The sequence below is a fragment of the Manacus candei genome, unplaced genomic scaffold (assembly GCF_025592945.1).
Source record: "Manacus candei isolate 608988 ecotype Guabito, Panama unplaced genomic scaffold, ASM2559294v1 h1tg000093l, whole genome shotgun sequence".
NCBI lineage: Eukaryota > Metazoa > Chordata > Aves > Passeriformes > Pipridae > Manacus > Manacus candei.
In genome coordinates this window covers 570,633-596,316 of record NW_026138141.1, presented here as the reverse complement: position 1 = coordinate 596,316, position 25,684 = coordinate 570,633, and the positions used below count along the sequence as shown (strand labels likewise).

The following is a 25,684-nucleotide window of genomic DNA, read 5'->3' as shown; positions in this document are numbered from 1 at the left end:
TTAGAGCTAATTAAGGTATGTATGTCAGTAACATAATGTAAAAAATGGCTGATTACCGGTTGCAGGAAAGATTTTGGAGCTTCCTGCAAAGTTTAATTTTGGTGAGTATATTTAGATTTAAAAACGTGCCCTCTGATAAGAGGTATTTTATTCTTTGTTTATAGGTCAGTAATGTTGTTAAGAACAGAAGATTACAGCCTAGGTGTTTTTCATAGGTGAGGAATAATTTTCCATGCAATTACTTTGATACTTTCTTTTTAAAATATTGAACGTTTTAACTGTGTGCAAGGGTGAGTGGTTTACAGTCATGAGCACAACACAAAGCTGAACTTCTGCAGAAAGCCCTCCTCTGTTGTGTGTGGGATCTGTGTGATTGCTGACGACGCTACCAGGGCGGAAGGGGAGGGCAGTGTCCTCACAGCACCATCTGGAGCACCGTGTGCCTCTGAGCTCCGAGGGTGGAGTACAGGCTCTGCAGCTGCTGTCATGGCTGTTTCTGGCTGGATGAACCGGCAGCAGTGCCGAGGGGTGCCTGGCTGCCCATGGTGTCCAGGTTTGTGGGGTGAGGGGCAGCAGTGCAGAAAGGTGGCTGCTGTGGGCAAGAGGGACATTACTGTTGTCCATGATTGGCATTAGCAAGAACATGGTTAAGTCTTTGACTGAGTGTGTGTTTGCACCAAGCAGTGCCCCAGCTAAAAATCCAGCAATACCTAGTTCCTATGTGGCACTTCTTACTAGGAGAATTTTAATGGGAGAGGGTGTATTAATACCTCAGCATTGTAGAAATGACTGTTGAGCAATGAGGAGATTTCCATGCTCAGCTATGTGCTGAATTTGTCTTCCCCACTGCACTCTGGATCACAGCTGTGTGTTGGAGGGATGGAGAGTCCTGGGAACTTTGTCTTCACATGCTCCAAAGCTTTAGTGATGTCCCAGCAGTAGGGCAGTTCTGTATCCAACAGAGAAGTTAAGGTTGTGGATAAGCTTTTTAAACAAAGTTAAATGTGAAGATCTTGGTCTCTTGCCAACTCGGTCCTCTTTTAGGTAACTGAAAGGGGCTTTATCCCAGTACAGCTGCTCCTAAAAATAGTAGGCAGGATTTTATTTATCCAAATACCTCAGTTACTCAAAATTTGCCAAATTACTGAAATTATATATATGTCTATAACTGGAGGAAAGGCAAAGAGGAAAAAAAGTAAAACCAATAAAAAAAAAATAATGGTGCAGCTTTGACAATCTCCTTGAAAACCAGCAGTAGCAGCAGTGTTGAACAGCTGCCATTGTGTTTGGCAATGCAGTGGGTCTGTTGAACAGAGATGCTGTCTGCTAGTGCCATTTTATTAAAGAATTACTTAATGATTTAAAACAAAGGATCTCCTTCACACAAGCCATTCACATCCTCTCGCATCTGGGTCGGAAATGGACCCTCTTGAGCAAGTTCTTGCAAGTGTCTTGAAAATATTCGGGGTGGCATAGACCTAGAGAGTGGAGAGGAAGGGGGTGTTAAGTCAGTTTGATCTGTGGTATTTCCGACTGAATAATAAGGGTAATTTCAATCCAGAAGAAAAGGGTGACATGTTAATTTTTTAGAGCATTCAATGGAAGCACAGAAGAATCTGTGCTGGCATCATCATGGCACTGGAAATGTCAGCTATACTATTATCGTCAGCTTTACCAATATCACCAGCTATGGAATTACTGCAGATAACAGTATTTTGACTTCTAAGATGTGGAAATGTCACACTGAAGCCAAAACACTGTCAGTCTAGGTGGACTGCAGTCATTGCCATGATGTTAAAGAGAAAACATGGCTTTTTGGGGGACACATTCAAGACTGAAAACACTCCATATTTTGGTGATTTGAAAGGTCCTTAAAATACATTTACTAATTTGTAAGTTTTGCATTGAATCGCAGAATCATAGAATCAGCCGGGTTCGTAAAGACCTTTGAGATCATCAAGTCCAGCCCTTGATCCAACACCACTGTGGTTACTAGACCATGGCACCAAGTGCCACATTCAGTCTCATCTTAAAAACCTCTGGGGACGGTGAATCCACCACCTCCCTGGGCAGCCCATTCCAATGTCTGATTACTCTCTCTGTAAAAGATTTCTTCCTAATATCCAACCTAAACCTTCACTGACAGAGCTTAAGACCATGCCCTCTTGTCTTACTGATACTTGCCTGGGAGAAGAGACCAACCCCCACCTGGCTACAACCTCCTTTCAGGGAGTTGTAGAGAGTGATGAGGTCTCCCCTGAGCCCCCTCTTCTCCAGGCTGAACAGCCCCAGCTCCTTCAGCCCCTCCTCATAGGACTTGTGCTCGTGCTTAACTTGAAGTTAAATTTTGAATAGGGAGGATGAAAACAATTGAAATCAGAGGATGATGACAGTATCCAATTGCATGTTAGGAAAATACCATGAAATGTTATATTTATATAGCGTTAGTACAAAACAGCTAAACTAATAATTGCTTTTAAAGACAAAAGCATATCCAGTGTAAATTAGATGTATCCTGAGTCTGGGCAAAGTACAGATCATCTGTCTGTTCTTTCAGTTAATCAATAGTACCACCTGTGCTTTTTCATTGACTTCTTAATGCTAAATGGTAAACACTAACAGCCAGATCTGCAGTAGTCTAAATTGGCCTAATGGGTCATTAGAGCTGTACTGATAAATGCCAACTGGGAATCTGGTGTGGACTGTAGGCTGAAAACTTAGGAAATGGAATAGCATAAACACTACTTTATAACTGCTTTAATTAATTTCTTGTAGTCCTCTGTATTGTCTAGTGGCTTGTTTGACTTCTGTGTTGAATAAAGCAAGGATAATGTTAGCAGCAAAGAATGCAAGAAGAACTGGATTGAAATCAGATTAGTAGGTGTTACAAGCTGTTTGATGGAACTGTAGGTTGATTGATCATGTGAGCCTTTAAATTGCCTCTTCAGTGAGGGTAGAAGAGATGTGTAGAAGACAGGTATTGAGAGTTTGAGTTCTCTCTGTTCTGTCTCTCTTTACTTGACTTCATTCTTTTTGCAAAATGAAATTAATAGTATCTTTATGTTCCTGGGCCAGAGAGGATGTGCACCAGGTGATGCGGAAGATACATACATTTTGCAATCCTACTAAGACTCTTTCAACAGTGGCACTTGTAATGCTTACCTGTATTACAGTGTGGTGGTTTGTTTTGTTTGTTTTTATTTGATCTACAAGCTAAAATAGCATCCAGGTGTGTCCCATTTCCTGCCTGTTGATTGAGATTGATACCTCTGCTGTTTTGCAGTGTTTTATTTTCTGTTCTTTTGTGATATATCTTGGGGTTTATGCCAAAAATGAAATTAGACATATTTGTAGCTAGGAAGATTATTCAGAGTTACAATTAAAAGTGGGAAACTTTGGAAGTGGTATTATTAAACCTCATATTTTAGGCCTCAACTTTATTCAGAAGTCACATTGTGAACCTGAGAGACAGAAGGGGTAGCAGATTATCCCATACCTCTGTCTGAAGGGCTCTTAAAACTCTGCTGAGTGTAGCCTCTCGCAGAAGGGGGACACTGTCTCATTGCAGTGTAGCTGGTCTCACAGTGCTTATCTGAACCACGCTGAGCTTGGATAGGATTTATTTTTAAATCTCCTGTTTGGCTGCAGGGAGATGATCTGCCTATCCACACCTCACAGTCAAGCAGTAAAAACACAGCTCACTTTTATGTATATTTCCATTTAGCAGTGACCAAATAAATAATTTTATTTAAATATGTTCTCTGGGTTCTCCTTTTCCAACAGGGTGCATTTCTCCACTGTTTGCACCTATAAAGCCTCTTGGCTCGTTGTCTTCCAGTCCTGGTACTACCTTACAGCAATAGGTTATTTTTCTGGCATTGATCCAGGGTTTTACAGGTGTTGTAGTCACTTTTCTTCATTCAGTGTGCAGCAAGTCACATTTTTATCTTCTGTATATGTCCTAGAAAGGATAGTTTACAGTGGCTATATGTGACTGGAGATCTTCCATGAGAACCTGACTAGCAAAGCATGGTGCAAGAAGAGGCTGAAATACATGCATAGTTGGTGAATTCCTCAAGTTCAGGCTTCAGCTGCTTAGATATGTTTTTCTGGACTTTGGCAGGGAAAAAATGCTTTGGCACAGGTGACAGTGTTTTCGATTTGCATCTCAGGGTCTGGGGGAAATTGCTTCACTATTTTCCTCTAGTGCACATGAAGTCAGACTTTACAATGTCTTTGCTTATAGTGGAGGAGACTTTCCTTGCATGAGAGAGACTGCTTTTAGAGCACCTGGTCTCAGGAGACATCTTGCATTCAGCAGAGTGGCTAAGGGAGTTACTTTGTTTATAGTTCTTTGTCAAATCTGCCAGGCAATTCACAAAAGTAGAACAATGTCTAATGTGAAGGTTTGAGTCAACCAACAGATAAGAAAAGATGCATAGTAAAGGGAATGGTCAAAATATAGAACACCTGAAATGCTTCCCCCTTCCTCCCCTTCCTTTGCAGTATTTTATATTCTTTTGTTACCTCTCAGGCTTGGTGTGGTCAGTCAGCTAAGTCTATATGGACAACTTAATAACAGTTATATTTTAAGAGAGTTTCTATGTGAAAGCCTTTGCAAACTGAGTCATAAAAGGGTGTAATATTTCTCCCATCTGCTCTTCCAGCTTTTTACCCCAAGAATCAGGTAAACTGCTCAGATTTGCCTCAGCTTTTCAAACTCCGAAAATGAAAAGGAAGCTAGCCTGGATTTCTTGTATGCTAATAGAAGACTCTATCAGTATTATCCCTGAGACATCCCATTCTAGAGTGCTGGTAAGCTGGACTGCCAGTGCACTCATTACAGTGCAGGCAGAGGCCTTATTCTCTGCATTGCAGATGTTCTTGCAGTGGAGTTTGGTACTTGAACAATTGAAAAGTCTTGCCTTTTAAATTTCTTGTGGTGATCCATCTCAAATGGCTTTCTTGGAGAGATCTTAAAAGTAATAAGAAGCCTAATTTAAGGGATCATTCTTCCACTGACTTTCCAATGCAGTTTCATTTTATCCAGATAGACCTCTTGGTTTTCCTTTTATTGGACTTTAAATTATATGTAAAAATGCAGAAACTACATATGCTGTGCAAGTAATTTCTGTCAGCTAAAAGATCACTGGAACTGCTCAGTAGTGATGCTCAGATTTAGTAGAAAATGCTGTGCTGTTTTTTGGGTTGAGGGTTGGGTTTCTGTTTGGTTGTTTTTTTTAATTATTACTGTCTTTTAAATAGAAGAGAGAACACAATGAAATAAGAATTATACTGAGGCTAATAGACGTGTCAATGCAGCCATGAATTAGGAAAAGGATATACTGTATATGCCAGAGAAAAAAAGTGTAGATCAAAGAAGAAAGGATAGGCAAGAGATGAGGGAAAGGCAAAATCAGATTTCAAAAAAATTCTGTGTTTCCAAAAAGATACAATAAGTGGCAAGAGAGATATCAGTGTAATCAGAAGCAATTATTTTAGGGGAAAGTTCTCTAGTTACCATTAAAGGATGTTTTTCATGACAGTAAATAAAGTAAAAGCTCAAGAAGCACAGGTTTTCTGATTTGATGCTATTTTAGAGTGTGAACATTGAATTACTTGTGCTCTATGCGTGCATGGAGAGGAAGAGATATGAACGCTCTCTTTTTTAGAAGCCTTCTCGGGTGCTGTCCTGTCAGTGGGTCCTGTCACTAGGGTTATGAATTATGGTCAGAAGGTGCTCACTGTAGGGAGATGCCATTTCTTGTGTTCAGCAGAGCTGCCTGGGATCATCACAGCCTCTCAGTAGTCCCAAAGCTATTGGCGCACAATTCTAGTGCTACTGATTGCCTCAGGAGATATGACTTGGATGCTGATGACATACTCAGCCAGACTGAGCTGGTGCTGGAACAAAATACAGCCCAAACTATTCCTGGCACATTAATTTTATGCTTTAGATTCAGATATACCTCTTGCTATTTTTTCCTCGCTCTTTCCTTGCTTCACATTCTTGTCTGCTAGTCCCTAAATTAAGAAGAAAAGTAGCTATTATGGTACTTCTGAGACTAGTATTTAACTAAAATGTGAGATCTGATAGAGAGCTCTCATGCATCTGAACATGCAGCAATGAGCTTGCAGAGCAAAAAGAAAAGATAGAATAGTACATTTTTTTTCAGTGTTCACAAAAAAGCAAAAACTTGAAAGAATTGTTATTTGTGGAGTTTGGGTAATTGACCATAGCTACAGCTCTGCCTCCATGAATTTTCCAAGTGATTAACTTTGGCTTCGAATTATAGTTGTCCATTCAAAACAAGGTTTTATGTGATATGGAATATTCTATTCAATCCTCAAAAATGCAGCCAAATGTATAAACAAGAAGGCCATGGTAGTCTGTGTGCTACAACACTTGATCTGAGTCATGCAGGCTGTAGTGATGTGTCCATTCTGCTGTGGAAATTATAAATTCTGATGATCTTAAACGGTATGTTTTAGGTGCTTCGTTGATCCTGATGTAAAGATTTTGTTTTAAATTGGTAGTTACTCTTGCTGTGTCAAAAATTAAGAGATGATTTACTAAGTTTTGTAAGTTTGAGTTGAAGTCCTTCCATGAATTCTGTTGAGTTTTAGTCTGACAGGTGAAGGGAACCTTCTTCTCGTATAGAACTGCTATGTGTTTGCTTGCAAACCATTGTGAAATCATGTTTAGAGTTTCACTTGACTGAACAAATAAAAATAACTGTTCTAGTGGCTTACTGTGGCCAGGTTTTAAAAATTTTAGGGCTTTTGCACCTTTTAAAATTTCCAGTGCAGTGCACAAATTTTCGACAGGGAGGTTTTTTGCATGTGGTATATGCACAAGCAGTATTGCTGCCTTCCTCCTTCAACTTTTCTTCTGTGTGCAGATGAGAGGCTTAGATCACATTTGGAAAAAAAATAGTGGAGAAAGCGCTCCAACTGATTCAGTCCTCAGCATGATCATTTTGACTTTTACATCTATAATGCAGAAATGTTCCCCATGCTGTTTGCCTTTGCATGTCCGCAGGAGTTCTGATGTCCTGGCTTGGGCTTGGTGAGCAGCAGGATGTGGCTCTGGGGCTGGTGGGGATGGGATGAGATGGTGAGCAGTGCTGCTGCCCCGAGCCTGCCCCACTGCAGTGTTGGGCAAGGATTCTGCTGAGCTGAGCAATCATGAGAATGAGCCTGCTCTGCCCTGCGCTGTGTCCTCACCTTGCCGCACTTTTCTAGTGGTGTCAGTCTTACATTTGTCTGCGTAAAGTCTGTCTTCTTTAGAACCTACATTTGGTTAACTAGTAATTCACTTAATGGTGAACTTTTAGAATACAGTAATCTGTGGCTCTTGGAAGGCCCCTGCCGTCCACATGCTGCTGCACCATGCTGCCTTCTGAGTGCTGCCTGTGTGAAGTCTGCAAGGAAATCTGTCTGGAGGTGGTTTAACTGGGAGAGGTGGGAGGCTATCTACACTTAGCAGCCTCTCAAAAAAAATTACTTCACCTCATGCTACACAAACAATTACAGGACAGTAAGGAAGTTATCAAGTAAGAAGGGAAACATGCTCTCAGGATGGCAGCATGTGCTAAACTTCTGTTTTAAAGACCAGTTTCTTTAGAAAAATTGACTTTGTGATGGCCATAGTTGTGAGTGTGCTTGCACTGTTTGGAGAGCTAGAAATATAATTATAGCTTGTTTTTTCTTATTTCTTTACTTTTCAACAGAAGTACTGAGAATTTGAAATGTGGAATTAACTGTGTAATCTTTTGAAAGGAACAGGAGCTGGTCTTTGTGTTTGCAGGAGGGAACTGTAAGAGGCTGCATGTGGGTACTTTTCTATACAACAAACGTATTAGTAGGAATTGAATAATGAGTAACCTGATCAGATTTATAGCCAAGCTTGACTGTCATACTGTGATAATTACCAGCTACCTTGGACCTTAATACCAAGTGGATGCTTCCCCACCTTCCAAACCATTTGATTTTTTAGAAGTGAGTTCTTTATGGAATAGAAGCAGTGCTTAGGGGAGGCACTGGTCTTGGCTCAATACAGTGATTGGAAACACTTCCCGATGCAGGCACTGCCATATTCCACAAGCTGTTTTTTTGAAGAGCAACTTAAATGGTAACAGGTTTGGCCTAAGAGCAGTTTGTCATGGTCATGGAAGATACTGGCAACATCAATGGTTGTGGGCTCCCCTTGGAGGCAATTATAGCCATGTTCAAAAGTACAAAACAAAATGGTGATAAGGAGATGTAAGAAGAGCAAGAGTAAGTAATTGCTTAAAATCCTTTCTTGTTGCATGAAAATTTTATGTGTTTATAGGGAGGACAAAAAACAGGAATGGACTGGAATGGAGTCATTCCAGTCTGAAAGTTGGTCACTAGATATGGAATGCCATCTCCAGACAGATGGTCTACCAGTTCTTCTTTCTTCCTAGCTAAGAAGCTGATTCAGAGAGGTGTTTTTGATTAGTCTTCAATGGTTTGTTATACGCATACATTTTTTTCTTTCACTCAGGAGGAGGGAGGGTTGGACTGGATGATCTCGAGGTCTCTTCTGAACTCAGCTATTCTGTGAATATCTGAAGGATAAAGTCTTTGTTCTGTATTACATTAGTCAAAGAGCAGTTGCTTTGGGTTGGGTTTTGAGTGTTTTGTACTTTGCCATGCACAGCTCTAGGCTGTGTCCATCGATCCAGTAACTGGTAAGTCTGTTGTAGTTGTGTTGAGAAATTTGTTGTGGATTAAGGGGCTTCAGCTGAGATGTTTTGCTGGGTAAATGCAGAAGTATCATTAGAAACCCTGGCAGAGGTTGACAAGATGTAACTTTCAAGTGGTTTGTGATACAAAGGAGTTCTGTTTGCCCTTGCAAGCAAACCATGTTAAAATGTTTGCATGGTAGTTACTGTGCACTTGTCTGGTTTCTGAGACTGTACCTTTGACATGCAACTTTGCCTGCAATAACAGTCCCAACAAGGCAGCACAGGGCAGACTCCTGGTGCTGTGTTCCCAGGCACAGGACCAAGGTCTGAGTTACAGTTGTGTGCAGTTGGGATGTCTAGTCCAGAACTCACCTGGTGGTGGAGAGAAAATGTAACTTTATCTCCTGCAGGAGGAGGGTGGGGATGGAAGCGGAGGCTGTCGATTCTGGAAAGTAATGGTACAGAAAGGAAGCAGACGTTTCCTTCCCTTTTCTTTTCCTACATTGTAACCAAGGTCTTCAGGGCAGAATGAGATACAAGTAGAAGAAGAGTAGAATTTTTGGGTTTTTGAGTGTATCAGTAGGTATATAATGTATACATGTATATGTTGGTTTTGTAAGGTCATGCAAGTATTCCTGTTCTCAGGACTTGTTCATTATCTGGACTTTTGCATTACCTGAGGTGGTGTCTACCTCTCTTCCCATGCCTTTAGACCATAGACTGCTGAGTGTGTATAGGTGGCTAAGCCCTGTGACCTTCACTTGGGCTTAGGGGCTCACAACCAGCCATGAACACTTTAAGAGCAACTGGAAAGTGAGGCAGATTCCTGTGGTGACACTGGGCAATTTAAAATCTCCTTTTTTTTTTTTTTTTTTTTTTTTTTGTCTTTTTTTCCTAATTGTTTTGGCTTTACTCTCCTGGATAATGCTTTTATCAAACAAAGCTTGTATTACCCAAGCAGTTTGCGTGCTAGAGGGAACTGGATTGTGAAGTCTGAATTACATTGCTCTTGCCCGCACCCCTTGACTTCTCAAGATTTTCTGTTGCTTTGATGAAGGGAACAATGCTCAGACATCTTAAAAAGAAGGTTAAATGTAATATTGAGGTGCACCGATTCTATTGTTCACGAGTAGGTTTTGCTATTCCTTGAAATGGCAGTATGACTAGCTGAAGATTCACAGGGCTTTTCCCTTGTTTGATTGATTTTTAAGGCCAAAAAAGACAGTAAGAACAAACCAAATGAGATTGCAAGAACATCTGCATTGTTCTCCTGTGTATGGGAGGTCATGGACTTTGTCCTGGCTATCCAAGACACATGTTGTGGTCTGCTATCAGTCACTATAGAGCCTTCAGTGATAAGGATGAGAAGTTTGGTGGCATTGCATGTGACATTTCAGCAACAGTCACCAAGGGTTGACATCTCCTAAATACAGAATGAAAACAGCAGGTAAAGCTTTTAGTGACATCCAAAGCAGCAGTAAAAGACTCCACTTCCAACAGCTGTTGGATAACTCCCAGCACAGAGACAAGAGGAGCTTGAGATCTGTGGGAAAAGGGCAAGAGAGTAAAACAGGCTAAAAACTGTGAAACTTTGCTTCTATATCTTGTGGTTTTTCTGATACCTGTGGATCTTCAGGGTGTGATTGCTGCTGTTGGGAGCATATTGGTCAGTGCCATTCAATTTTAGGTGCTATTTACCAGGCTGTTTTTACAAGGGATGTACAGGGAAGCAAGGGCAAGCCACAGCAAAGTTCAGCTACACTTGCTGGCTTTGTGAATGATATATTTAAGCTTAGCCAGCAAAAATAATAGTTTTGCCATGCCTCTGTGTAAACCTCCAAGAGACTGAAGAAATGATTCTGAACTACAATGCATTCTCCCTAAGGGACTTCTTGCAGCACTGAGTCCAATTATTTTTTAAATGTGGGGTTTAGCCCTCCAGGGAAGCCGTAAATGTGTCCATAACAGCTGTAGTGGGTTAAATATTCCCGATTGTCCTATTACAGGAATTCAACAAAGAAAGTAGGAGACAGTTCTCCCTAATAAAAGTACTAGCAGCTATTTTCTAGCAATGTAAGGGATACTGCTTCATTTACTCTTGAATATCTAAATAGTGTTTGGCCACATCGAAGTTTATTTAAATTTAATGTCTCAGTGGTTGAAACTGACCACTTCTGTTTTTTGAATCACCACTGGTGTGGACTTTTTAAGTGTCTCTTGATGGTTACTTATAGAATAATAGAATGGTTTGGATTGGAAGGGATCTTGAAGATCGTCTAGTTCCAACACCCCTACCATAGGCAGGGACACCTTCAACTATTCAGGTTACAAAGCCCCATCCAACCTTTCCTTGAACACTTTAGGGATGGAGCATCCACAGCTTCCTTAGGCAACCTGTACCAGTGCCTCGCCACCCTTATAGTAAATAATTTCTTCCTGACATCTAATCTAAATCTCTCCTCTTTGAGTTTAAAACTGTTCTTCCTTGTCCTGTGACTGTCCATGTGAGAAGTTGCTCTCCCTCTTATTTATGTGTACCCTTTAGGTACTAGAAGGCTGGTGTTGACCAGCCTTCCCTTCTCAAAGCTTAGCAACCTCAGCTTTCTCAACCTGTCCTCAGAGGAAAAGTTCTTGAGCCCTCTGATCATCTTCATGGCCCTCCTTTGCACTGGCTCCAACAAGTCGACTTCCCTTCTGTGCTGGGGGCACCAGAGCTGGATGCAGAGCTCCAGATGGGCTCTTAGCAGAGCAGAGGGGCAGAATCACCTCCCTCAACTTGCTGGCCATGCTTCATTGGATGCATCCCAGCACATACTTGGCTTTCTGGGCTATGAACGCACATTGCCAGTTTATGTCCAGCCCCTCATCCACCAGCACCCCCAAGTCCTTCTCTCCAGGACTGCTCTTGATCTGCTCATCCCCCAGCTTGTGTTGATACCAGGTGTTGCCCTGACCCATGTGCAGCACCTTGCACTTGACCTTGTTAAACCTCATGACGTTCTCATGGACCCAGTCCTCAAGCTTCTCCAGGTCCCTCTGAATGGCATCCCACCTTTCAGGAGGTCTCTTGCCCTGTTTTGTACTGGAACAGCATTCTCCTTTCTTCCTTTTGCTGCTTACGGATCTGCAGGAGCAATTTCTTGCCTTTCCCATCCCTTGCAGGTTTTCCTTACGAACTGTACCCTTTGTAACTCCCTCCCTGCCATCCTCCTCTGTTTCTCCCAGGCAACCTGTCCCTGCTTACACTTTCTGCAATGGCTTTCCAAGGTTTGAGGTCACTCCAGAGTCACCCATTCAGCCAAACTTGCCTCCTGTGTTACCTCCCTGTTTCCTCACACTCTGTACATATGCTTTAGAGAGGTTGCCTTTCAAGTTCAGCCCTTTCTCCTGAGTCTCTTGCCATTTAAGGTAATTTGGATTTTACAGGCTACCACTTACCAATTTCCTGAACAAGCCAAGACTGCTACTCTGAAATGCAGGATCTTTATTGCGCTTTTTGCCTTCATTGCTTTCCTGAGTATTTTAAAGTCTTACTACACCTCACAGTCACTCAATCTAAGGCTATCATCAGCCTTATGTCCTTAGCCATTCCTTCCTTAACTGATACAAGATTGAGCAGTGTGCCTTTGCTAGTTAAAGGAGTACCTGCAATAAAAAAGTCTTTGATGCTCTCCAGATTGCCTGTGCTCTGCTGTTCTGATCTTCCAGCAGATGCCTCAAAGTTTCTGCATGAAGACATCTAATACTGAAGCTTCTTTCAATTGTTTAAAGACTTTGTCAACTTTTTCTTCTTGACTGGACACTCTGTAGCACGTGAATACACACATATGCAAACCCTTGCAAGCCTCCAGCCTTGGGTTCCTGGGTCAGTGATATGTTGGGCTGTTGAAACAGTGGGAAAACAGTGTGCAATATTTTAAGAAAGTACTAGACACTAAGTAAACTGGTGAGAAAATATGTTTGCACAGAAGAGGAATATTACCTTTTGCTCCCTGCATGACTTGGGATGAGTAATTTCCCCTCTTTTCCTCCAGGTCTCAATCTGTGAAGTCTCTGTGGTAGTAGACCGACTATAATGAAGATAGGTGATGTGCAAGCACTGCTACCTTCCAGAGATTGGAGGCATCATTGCATTAATATTCCTAAATGTAGTTTGCATCCTCTCTTCATGGAAGCTGAGATTTGGTGATACAGAGAACATTCAAGATGACTGCCCAGTGAAAAAGTAGGATGGGAATGTCCCATGCAAGGAAGCATGGTTGCTAAAAACAATGTGTATGTCTGTACAGCATTCTCTCATTACCAGGGACAAAATAATTTTGGGCATGTGGAAAAGATCATACTCTAATTTGCTCTGTGTAAGGATTTTGAATTTCTGTGAACTACATGAGTAAGCTGTCTAGTACTGCAGAGTAGGATTAAGGCAAAAGGTGAATGCATGGTAGAAATAAATATTTAAATGACCTGTTCAAATTACTCATACATGTGGAAAGACAAAACATTTTTATTTTTCAGTCAAGAGGAATCTTTGCATACTCCTGAACAGCTGACATTTGCTTCATTCAGTGTCAACCAAGTTAAGTCAAGCCTTGTTTCCTTTTTGTATTATGCTGTGGGGCTTCCTTGTTTGGGTTACGAAACATGGAGATTCTCAGTGCACTGTGCACTTTTCTCTATACCTTCCACATAGAAATACCTATTTTTAGGCTCAAGTGTGTGCACGAAGACCTTAATTAAGAAAATATATTTTTCTGAACTACCCTGCTTGTAATGTCCAGGTGTTTCTAACTGTGGTGTTTCCCCAAACCCACTTTCTTCTCAGTGTCTTGCATTACCAGTTGCTACCTGCTGACAAGTTTTTCATCTTAGTTTTCTACTGTAATAATTGCACTGCCTCTCTTGACTTAAGTAGTTTTAAGTAGTAGTTTAAGCCAATATGTGTATACTGGCAGTGCTGGTCAAGTTTATCTACTCCTTCTTCTGCAACTTCAGGTTGCTAGTGTCTGTACGTCAGAAAATAAAGTACGAGTGGTTCAATTAATACCATTTTGAGCCTGCTGCTCTAATCAGTTGATCATGTTTACACATGTACTTATTCTGACATAAAACCCTACAAAAATAAAAGGGACTTCAATGGACAAAGAGAGGGTTTGCCAAATCCATCCCTTGCTAATATCAGTAGCTATGCCTTGTTTTAAACAAGACTGGATTTACTTTGATTTCTGCATTAGTGCAGATTACATTGAGCAGAACATTTAATGTATCTCATTGATTTTGCCTGTAATGCTGTTGATACACAAGTCACTGCTCTAATCATTTGTTTTACCATTAGAATTCTGTATGCAGATCTAGTCCCTGAGGATATCAGTGTGTAACCAGATACTGCATGATCTAATCAGGTTCTGCAAGAAATATGTTATCACTTCAACACTTAGCAGCAGAAAGCTTCATCAAAATGGAAAATTTATCTAATATTTAAAGGAAAATGCAGTTCAAAGAGACAACCACGAAAAGCAGAAGTATACAAAATTTAAAGACATTTCTCAGATTAAACAAAGCCAAATCCAAGCCAGAGTCTAAGGTGATTTGTTGTGACTCCAATTACTGCTAACGGAGAAAATGTTATAGCTGTTGCCTCGGTTTATAGGGTTTATTCCAATTCAGGTGAAATAGCATCGCTCTCAGAAATGACTGACTGGCAGGATTTCATTAATGTGATACTTATTTGCTACAGCATGCATGCTTTGGAAAGTAATTTTGAAAAGCACCTACAAAAGCATCAGTGACAGGCAAGACTAGTGCTCTGAACTCATTTTGATGTAGGATTTGGATGTCTGAGGGCCTAGTGCTGCAGTCCATTTCAAGTCCTGCTGACCTTGAAGGAGGTTTGCAAGCAGTGTGTCTGAGGCAGAGGAGCAGATCTGCTTGCTGTCATGAATCTGACCAGAAGCATCTTCTTTGGCTGGAATAGTGAGAGTGTGGCTGTGCCAGCAGATGGACAGTGTTTTTGTGGAAACTGCCAGGTCTTACCACCAGGTATTCAGCAGGCTGAGGGTAGACAAAGGTGATAAACATCTCCTCTGGTCAGCTTATCTCTCCATAAAGCAAGATGAAGCCCCTTGCAGGGGAATGATCATGCAGATCATTCACAGATGTCCTTAGATTTATCACCTGCTTTCATGTGGATATTAAATGCTGAGCAAAATTAACTACTGCCTTTTTTTTTTTGATTGGTTGGTTGGGGTTTTTTTTGGTTTTGTTTTTGTTTTGTTGGTTTTTTGTTTTGTTTTGAAGGGTTTTGTTTGTTTGTTTTGGGGGCTTCTGGGTTTTTGTTGGTTTAGTTGGTTTTTTTTGGTTGGTTTGGGTTTTGGTATGTTTTTTTTTTTTTAAAATGGACATACCTTAAGGCAGAGAATTTTGCATAGCAAAGTGCCGTACATATTTGTATTCAACTATATTGTAGAAAATAATAACTCCTGTACATAGACGTGTTAAGAAGTATACCCCATTCTTGTCAAGAGCATGCAGTGGAGTTTCTGAATTTTATCAGTGGAATGCAGTGCTGTCCTTGTTTCTATCTATTGTACTTATATAGCAAAGTAAAGGAAAGAATTTTAGAGGTAAATTTAAGAAGGAAAACAGGATTCAGTAACCTTGTGGATGAGCAGACGAGTCTTGAAATAAAGGTCAGAAAGATTACGTGTCCTTGGCATTTTTTCAACTCCTATTTTAGCTGGCTATAAAGGTGTGTGTGGAATGATATTGGTTTGTTTTGTTTCCTTTGATTCTGCAAATTAGACAGTGCATGATTCAGTGTGCAGGGCCAGACTCTCCCTGTTGGCTTGAGGGATTTATTATATGACTGTCTTTGCTACCAGAACTGCTTCAATGTTGAGAATCTACTGGCTTCATTGAGCTTAAAGGCATAAGTAAGAGCTGGAAGAGAGTGACCAAGCATCAGACAAGCAGTGAAACAGGCATTACCTTTCTTTCAAGTTCCTGCAAAGTGCTGGTGGGGAAATGTTGCCAGACAAATGTACTGTTATTGAGGGAAAGGGCAGGAGAGGTGGTTGATGAGTGTGGTACAGGTCAGAAAATTATGTTTATTAAGGAAAAAATCACTAATTACTTTTAATCTACAAATACAATGCTGATACTTTTCCTCTGTTGTGTTTTTAGGGTCTCATGACTCTTTTAGCTTCTACATCGATGAAGCCTCTCCAGTTGGGCCTGAACAGCCGGAAACAGTCCAGAATTTTGTGTCAGTTTTTGGGACTGTGGCTAAGAAGCTGATGAGGAAGTGGTTGGCTACACAGACCATGAACTTCACCAGCCAGTTGGGGGCAGGTATACGGTATTTTGATCTTAGAATTTCCACCAAGCCCAGAGACCCAGACAATGAGCTCTACTTCGCTCATGGTTTATTCAGTGCCAAAGTCAAGGAGGGTCTGGAGGAGATCAATGCATTTCTCACTGAGCACCCAAAAGAAGTGGTCTTCTTGGACTTCAATCACTTCTATGGGATGCAGAAGTACCATCATGAAAAGCTTGTCCAGATGCTCAAAGATACGTATGGAAACAAAATGTGTCCTGCTATATTTGCCCATGAAGTCACCCTCCAGTACCTGTGGGAGAAGGAACACCAAGTGCTGGTGTTCTACCACAGTCCAGTGGCTGTCGAGGTAGCATTTCTTTGGCCAGGCCAGATGATGCCAGCTCCTTGGGCAAACACAACGGATCCAGAAAAACTGATTCAGTTCCTCCAGGCATCAATCACTGAAAGAAGAAAGAAGGGCTCCTTTTTTATATCTCAAGTAGTGCTGACACCAAAGGCTAGTACAGTGGTGAAAGGGGTTGCTAGTGGTCTCAGAGAAACAATCACAGAAAGGTAAGTTTATGGCTGGTAAGGTGTGCTGACTGTGCCAAGTGTGTGTGTTGGTAGTGCTGTTTTTCTAATTCCTTTTAAAGAAACCCCAGCAGAGGCATTTCTCCCATGCTACTGTGGGCTAATCAGAACTTGGGCACAATTCTAAAATCTTAAAGAGAAACACATTCAAGGACAAGCTTTTATGTCCTGAAAGAAAATCTGCCGCTTAAAGCCTAGTGAGATATTATGGGATTGGCTTAATTTTTACTTTCTGGGGTTTTTTTTTTTTGTGAACACAGGATTTGCTAATTTGTTCTGTTTTTCAAATTTGATTTCTCACCATGACTATCTTACCTGGGATTTCCCTACTGAATGTGGACAAATCTATCTACATGATCTAGATAATTTGAGGCTTTATTTATGCATCAGTTATTGGATAAATAATTTGTTCATTCTGGCTCATCAGCAAAGCCTGATGAGCCTTAACTACATTTACACACCTTTCTCTGTATCCATACAATCACACATCATATCAAAGCTAGCAGGACAACATTAGAGTGAATTCGACTCCTAACAGTCTCTCACTTATCATACAGGAAAGAGACTGCAGACCATTGTATAGGTTCTGTACATGGAATACTTTTTTGAAAGGCTATTAGTTGCTAAATTACAAAAAAAGCTGCCTGTGAAAGACCTGCATTATTTATACCTTTCTAACTTTATTAAATCATGGCCAATTTTCAGCTTAAAGGCATATATGTGCACTATGTTCTTGACAACTTGGTAGGAAACCTGGAATTTAATGCCAACACGGGAAAGCTGTTGGTTTTGGGTTTTTTCTCCTTAAAAATAAAGAGCTGCAGAGTGTAAAAAAAATTTACAGTGGGGGCCACTGGCCTGTTAGTATTCTGCTCTCTGCACAAATGTGCTTGTGCCAGGAAGGTCTGTTGCAAATACTATCCCATTCTATGAGATGAATGATGCCTTATCTTTGAGAAATGTTGAGCCATTTTTGTGGCAGCTTTCCAAGCAACTGTTAACTTAAAAAATTAGGCGAAAATTTTACGTGAAATGGTAAAACATTGACAAAGAAGGTTTTATGAGCAGTGGAATGTGATTCAGAAGTTCTTGTGTGACTGCACTTGCAGCTGTTGGTATATCCTTCATCTATGTTTTATAGGCTCCATTGGACTGGAGAATCTCCCTTTCTGCCGAGTCTGAAGAGCACTTCTCTATGCTGAAATACTACTTTGTTGATGAGTTTTACCAATAAACACCTTGTTGTTCAGGGATTTGTTTTCTCTGCTAAACATCTTTCTGAGTGTTCTTTAGAACACAAAGTAGCACAATCAGGAAACTAACAGGTTATTCTTAAAGCTTGCTGCATCAATAAAATAACCATTAAAATCCATTTTCTTCTTCTCTAGCTCATAATGTACTTTCTTGAAGCTGCTTGGAAAAATAAAGGCTTCAAAAAGATGCTGAATATGACTTAGCTCTGAATGTCCTGAGCCTTTGAACTTATAGTATGTCTTTCTCCACAGGAAATTTTGAGATTGTGACTAACCTGAAATGTCAGTAAATAATTGGGCTGAAAAACCTCGAAATATTGTTTTTCCAAATTTCAACTAAGATTTTTCACATGAGCCTCAAATGTGTAATCACATCTGCTTCATGGGTACTTGCTTCTTTCTTTGCATAACTCTTATAGCCACTATGAAAAAAAAATGGACCTTTAAAATTATCTCCAGGCTTGGAATGTGTGATAATGTAGAGGAAAAACTGAGCTTGTATGTTGAGTTAACTGCTCTAAAAGTAAAAGTATATTCAGAACTGCTCCTCATTTTATGATGATCCTGTTAAATAGGCGAGCAATTAGAAGATGAAATGTAATTAGTAGAACTTGCACAGTCCTCTTCAACCTCACTGCCTTAAAGTTTTGGTAACTTAAAAGTATGTAATCCGTATGAAAAGAACCAAGATATATGTTCCAGCTGTGCTGTGTTTGCTACTTTGAACCATCTCTTAATTAGTTTTAAAAAGATTATTCTGTCCTTTTCAGAATAAATATACAGGTCAAATCTCATCACCATGTCTAGGTAGAAAACATATGGACTTTTTTTACCAGTTACTAAATAGACTTGTACATATTATACTGTTTTCTCCTTATTAAGAAATGCTGGTGAAGAGCTTTATGTTAAGATTGCTTTTGGCAGCACTTTTGTGACCGTACTTAGATGGAGTTTTTCCCGCACATTAAATTTTAAAAGATCTGAATGCAAATGTGGAAAAAGGTTGAATTTTTCAAATAATCCTGGTGTGGGGTTTTTGTTTGTGTTTTTTTTTTTTTTTCCTAAACTAGGCATTACATTTGAGAAATATTTCTTTGGCATTTTCAAATAAAACCTGTAGTAATTTCTTTTGTTTTTTCCTCCATCTGTACAGAAGCCTTTTATATATGGATAATATATAAAATTATATATAAAAATATATAAAATTCAAATTCGAGAAAACATACCAGGTTTTGATCTCTGCAGTTGTTTATTAGTCCTGAGATTATTTATGATTTGAAGAGCAATGGCTATCTTAGAGGGAGAACCTGGTTTTCCTCAGTCACAGCATCTGTCAGACTAGAAAAACTGTGAGCAGACACTGTGCAGCAATCCATGCTCCTTTCTGCTATTTTTTAGCTTATGTTGTGAAAGAGCACAGTGAAATATTCCTCTGTAGCCAAGATGATTGGTTTAATGGCTTTTCATCATGACTGCCTGTGGTGGTGGAGGTCCACACATTCACACTGCAGTAGAGCAGTCTCCCAAGGCAATACATTTCAGAAGGAAAAGAGAAGTTATTCCTTAACCTGTTCCCCACACCACAGATATGCAAGATGGGAGGCCCACAATAACCTTGATTAAAAAAAAAAATCAACAAAAAAACCAATTTCATGCTCCTGAGTCTGAATTGAGTGAAAATATACCAAGACTGTTTTCTGCTGATAAGGTTTGCTCACAGGCTTTGTCGTCATCACAGGTAGTGTTCTGTGGTACAGTAATTAGAAAGAAGGAGAAATTATAAAGTCATGAAGCCTTCTGTCCTGCACAAATATGAGAGGAAAAGGCATTTCTTGTAAGGTCTCCCTAGGACCACAGTTCAGTGTAACAAAACTTGATAACACAGATTTCATCTTCATTACTTGAATGAGAGGAATTGCTTGCATGTGTGCACATTATGTTTCTTGGATTTGATGAAAAACTTTGAGGACTATCAGTATGTTTTCAGGCTTAACATTCTGTCACTCACACAGTTTAGATGCCAAGAAATACTCTTTGATTAGCAAACAGTATGTGCCGAATAAATTATGTTCCGTGTGTTCATTGAATTAAATTCACAGTGAGGCAGCTGCCTTTAGTACATCTAAAAGGTGGTTGTGAGACACCCTTTTGATTAGTGTAGAGCTGTTCTTCCTAATAATCTAGTTTGTTTTCTGATTTGCAGTGAAATTACTAATTTTATCTCTGACACTTGAGACAAGCATGATATTCTCTTTGTTGTCTCTGAGGTTTAGTAATATAGAAGAAGACTAGATCTCCTTCAGACGATGCAAAAAACCTGTGGTACTTTTAAAGCTTTCAAAAAAATAGAAAATAAACGCATCCCCTGCCAATTGTCACTTGATTTCCAAATTAATCTCTAAGGATAATGTTCCCTGTGGCTCACATATGACTAAATCCTTGCCTACCATGCTAAAGCTTCCTCCTTATCAACCAAATCAAATTAAAAAAAAAAAAAATCCTGCACATAAGAATGAACCTTTGGAAGTGGAGGCAAAGCATCCAATCCACACTATTAACAGCAGGGTTGGTAAGTAGGCCACAGAAGCTGTCAGGAGAAAAGGCATCTCTTGGTACAGTCATGAACTAAGCAGAGTCAGATTTAGCTAGAAATAGGTGGGTATTGTATGAAAAATGATCCCTGAAGTTGCAAGAAGTGGGGTTTTTTTGAGTCAGTTACTGATGGTGCCATATCTCGGTCAGCTGAATTTTTGAGTTTCTGCGTGGCAGGAAGAGTGGGAATTGATCATACTTTGATCCTTGGTACTGACTGATGCCATACTCAAACTATTTTATGTGAAAAAGCAAAACAACAGAAATGGTGATTGTGACAGCTGTATTTTCCTAATTGTCTGTGCATCCTTCCTGATTTGTAACCTTGATATCTGTCTCTGTGATGAACTGCAGGAGAGCAGCAGGCTCCAGTGAGCTGGTTTGGATTTCAGAACTCAACAAGCTGATGTGTCAGCTCTTTAACTGCCGACAGGTGATCAGGGGCTCTGTCCCTCACTAATGTGTGTGGTATAACATACTTGCTTGACTGGACCATGCTTGCCTTTGGAGGTGGTTGTCTTTTTTTGTCTCTTCCCCCCCCCCAACCCTGACCCTAGAAGGCACAAAATGGCATTCTGGTATGTTGGTAGGGAATTCAAAAGTACTCTGGCCAATCCAGATAAATCCTTAGTATTTCTATTCTTCCTCAAACTATCCTTAATTACTTTTCCAGTCTTTCCACACAAGAAGCAGTCTCTGTGTTTGCACACAGAACAACACGGGGAGACGTTGGTTTCATTTGAAGAATCTATCTACCATGTCAACAGGCCTGCACAGTAAAATCCCAAGTTGACTGTGTATGTGTAGTGACATTTCGTCGGAGCATCTGTCTGCATGAGAATTTTAATACAGCATTCCCGTAGGAAGGGCTGGGTGGTTGTGTCTGAAGGCTTTGGTGATGAACCTGGAATAGTATTAAATTGCCACAAAATAACAGGAGCAGAGGATTTTTAATAACTTCATTGAAGCATTTATCTACATACCTACTAGTATCCTGTGGGATTTTGTCCAGAAAGGAGACTGTCATGGCAATCACCAGCTCTGTAACCACCAGCATTATCAGTGTCTTGTTTTTTGGGTGTTTGTTTGGGGTAGTTGTCTTGGTGTTTTCTTGTGGTGGGTGGGGGTGTCTCACAGTCTTTCCCTCTATTTTGTCTGCTTGTGAGCTTTATCATGTTAGGCACCGAAACACCTGCTTGCTGTGTGAGTTATATATACTGTGTTACAGTATATGCTGTGTGACTACTTGTAAATATATTTTATGTGATCCTGTCACCACACTCTGAGCACAGTGTGACCCTTCATGTACAGAAAGCAGCAAGTGTTTTCCATCACAAACAGGAAATGTTCATTCATTCACTCAGCCCCACTGCTGTAAGCTGTCACTAACATCTACTTGTCTCAAAGATTTTATGCTTCAGTCTCTACGGCTGCTGTAGTGAAATTGCAAATGTCTCACTAAGTCAGTTGGGTTTTCTTTGATCTTTCTGCATTACTCAGATCACTAAGGAAGCTCAACAGCTAAGAGATGCTAACAATTGCTGACCCCAGGGAAAATGCATTTGCTGATGTTGGGCCTGGGTCTATGTACCTACTTTTACCTCATTGTGAAGGGATTGATTCCTTGATGGATTGATCCTTCTACTCTTCATTTATAAGGTACAAAATGAATACAGATTTACACAAACAAGCTTTTCCAGATGTATTCACAAGGTGATTTTCAAGCTGGTAATAATTTTCTGTAATACAATGATATGTAATACAAACTCAAACAAATACAAACTCAGTAGGTATTGGGACATCCATGTCTCTCTGTTGTGTTAGCACCTGCAAGCTGCAAGCCATTGCCTTCAGGACTATATGAATAAGTAGATCTGTAGACACATCCTTGTCGAATTTTAAGCAGAGAACTGGACAGTTCTGGACTAACTAACATGTTTGCTATATGTTTGAATGCTGTATCATTCCTGACAGACTTGAGTAATTCTCAGCATCCTTTTGAAAGCCTTAGAGAGCTTTCAAATGCAATCTAGGGAGAATGTATCTGCACTGTCTCATGAGAAGTCAGCTGTCTATCCCTGACTTCTATCTACCTCTATTTGGATGGTAGGAAAGGTGTAAGATAGGAAAGGGTGTTAAGGAAACCTTAGCTACAGAACCCCCTTAGATCCATTGTCAGAAGGTACACCAAGCCTGCAATTAATTTCATTAAATGCTTACAAACAAGTAGCCTCTGTGGACTGAATGAGCAGTTGGGCATGCAGGCTACAGCCAGAGTTGTGTTGGGGTAAAGCATGCAGAAGAAGCAGGAATTCTGACACCCTGGTGCCACATTGGTGAAAAAGAGATACTGGAAGAGGGGGATGGAAAAGGATTTGAAAATAGGGAAAGCAGTCAGGCCGAATATCTTGGGGATGTACCACCTTCTATATGATGCAGAACTTGCATAAGCTGTAAAAATGCTCATGCTTTTCTTCTGTTAAAACAGTAATGTCTGTGGGATACAATGCAATTCTTTCTTAAGGAGCCACTACTGTTGTGAAAGATGCAGGTTTCATGCAATATAAAGCCTGGAAATATTTAACCTTCTTTTACTGATCTTTTCTTTACAATTTTACTTCTAGCCAAATGTTTCATAATTCTAATTTCCTCCAGAATTGATTTTTTTTTTTTTGGGGGGGGGGGGGGAGTAGGGGAAAGGCTAAGATATAAAATTGATGTAGTCAAAGATAATAATAATAGTTTGTCTATAATTATAATGATATAATTGCCTGTATTGACCCTGGCTGTACAGTTGCTTCAACAGAGCACAGCTTGTTATATTAAAATGTTTTTTAGTATTTATTTCAGACACTAAGAAAAATAATAAAAGACATGTCTTTAAGATGTTGAATGATCATACAGTGGGATTTGACCTTTGGCAATATTTTAATACTGTAGCTGTTGATCTGAGGGTTTTTGTAACTAAGCAACTGTCATCCAGAATGTATTATATCATAAAAGAGTATTAAGATATGAAGGAGACTAAGTGGTTAGAGTGGAAAAGGAGCTGTGGTGAGATGTAGGCACTTTCCCATTGGACATTTTTGTTTTCTGAGCTATAGCAAAAAAGATGAACCTTGCCATCATTTGTTTCATGGTGGGGTATTTTAACCTGCCTAATTTTATCTTTCAAACAGCATTCTGGAACTCTCAGTTCTTCCAGCATGCACTGTTGTGCAGTAAATCAAGTATGATATCAGATCTTGGGTAATGGACACCTTAATTTTGCTGCTGGACAGCAAAGAGGGACGGCCATGGATCTTTATTCCCTTCCTACTTGGATTTAGAAACAAAAAATCACTAATGTTGGAAGAGATCTTCAAGATCCTTGAGTCCAACCTTTGAACACTGTCATGCCAACTAAACTGTAGCACTAAGTGTCACATCCAGTAGTTTCTTGAACATTTCCAGGGATGGTGTTTCCACCTCCTCCATGGACAGCTTGTTCCAATGCCTAACCACAGTTCCAGTGAAGAAATTCTTCCTGATCTCCAATCCAAACTTCCCTTGGTGCAGCTTGACGCCATTTCCTCATGTTCTGGGAAAGAAGGTCAACCTCCATCTTGTTAAAACCTGTACAGTGTTGTAGAGGGCAATGAAGTCGCCCTGAACCTTTTTCTGGAGCTGAAACAACCCTAGCTCCTTCAGCTGCTTCTTATATGACTTAATCTGTAGACCCTTCCCCAGCTCTATTGCCCTTCTCTGGGCTCATTCCAGCATCTCAATGTCTTTCCCATACTGAGGGGCTGTCTCAAGTGAGCTGTCAGCTGTGTGGGGGTCATGCCGCCCTCCCTGCATCAAGAAGAGAATCTGCCTCTGTGCAAGGACTACTGTTGTCACATCCTTTCCTTAGCCACCTTTCTCCATCTCGCTCCTCCCACACATACTCTTTTTACTTTGTTTTGCTTGCTTCTCTAAGCTACTGCAATCAGTCAGCCCAGCAAGTTTCGTTTCCACTTCAGCTGCATGTGAGGTGATGGTAAGGGTTTGGGCAGTTAAGGTGAAAATATAAATCTGAAACTAGAGTATTACCATCAGCCTTTAAAAATGGTAAAGATTTAGGTAAAAATGTTCCATACCAGGGACCCTGTTTCAGGCTGTTGTCAGGTGCTAGGCAGGTGGTCCTAAAGCTCATTGCTGGAATGTCATCAAGGTATTTGTGTGTTGTCCAAGGTACTGGCACTGTTTCTGAGAAAAGTAGGAGCTCGTGGCGTGACGAGTGCCCAGTCTGATCCATCTGTTAAGCATCCTTCTGCCAAAAGGTAAAGGATGGGGCTCATCTGAGAGGGGTAAGGTCATCACCGTGGCACTGGAAATGAGAGTGTGCTCTTGCCCTATTTTCACACTAGGCACAGTGAGTTCTTCTGAGCCTTTTGCGAATCTCAGCGCAGAACATTTGGCTGATAATGATATGCCTAGTGGTGTTTGCTGCTGGCTCCCTCTCTCGATTGGATAGCATTTCACTGCTGTTACTGTCTGGCTATGCTAGAACAGGAGAGACATAAATCTAGTTGAATGGTTTTTGTCTTGATGGAAACCTCTCTCCTCTGAGCTCTCCAGTCTGAGGGACATGTTTGGAGGCATTAATCCTCCATGATAAACATCTGGAATTTTTTTTTCTTCTGAGCTATTTCTTATAAGACAGATGGGGGGCTGTTGCTTGAAAAATACTTTTCAGCTCAGGAAGGACGTTGCTTTGTTCTCTAGTAACTGAAACATAAGCATCCAAAGGAGAGCTACAAAGATTCTGAAGGATCTAGAGGAGATACCATATGGGGAGTGTCTGAGGTCACTTGGCTTGTCCAGCCTGGAGAAGAGGAAACTGAGGGGAGACCTGATAAACTGTCTGCAGCTTCCTCACGAGGAGAAGAGGAGAGGAAGGTGCTGATCTCTTCTTTCTAGTGACAGGTCTTGAGAGAATGGCATGAAGCTGTGTCAGGGGAGGTTTAGATTGGGTATTAGGAGAAGATTCTTTGCCCAGAGGGTGTTTGGATGCTGGAACAGGCTCCCCAGGGAAGTGGTCACAGAACCAACCCTGCCAGACTTTGAGAAACATTTGGACAATGCTGTCAGGCACTTGGTGTGATTCTTGGGGTTGTCCTGTGCAGGACCAGGCGTTAGACTCCAACCATTTTATGGGTCCCTTCCAAATCAGGATGTTCTGTGATTCTATGAAA

The 25,684-nt window shown here is 40.6% G+C and overlaps 1 protein-coding gene across 4 annotated transcripts in view; it reads left to right on the top strand.

Moving 5' to 3' along the window:
- Positions 1–25,684, top strand: part of PLCXD3 (phosphatidylinositol specific phospholipase C X domain containing 3) — an 82,054-nt gene that overhangs the window by 34,195 nt on the left and 22,175 nt on the right. The window contains exons 2-3 of one of the 4 annotated variants that reach the window (XM_051768240.1): positions 15,894–16,602; positions 17,762–17,856. In XM_051768240.1, the coding sequence (XP_051624200.1) occupies positions 15,894–16,602; positions 17,762–17,822 (770 nt within the window). In that variant the 3' untranslated portion in view covers positions 17,823–17,856. Of the gene's footprint in view, positions 1–417; positions 554–8,246; positions 8,472–15,893; positions 16,603–17,761; positions 17,857–25,684 lie in introns of those variants that run through there. The other 3 variants (XM_051768239.1, XM_051768238.1, XM_051768237.1) reach the window with 3 other exon arrangements.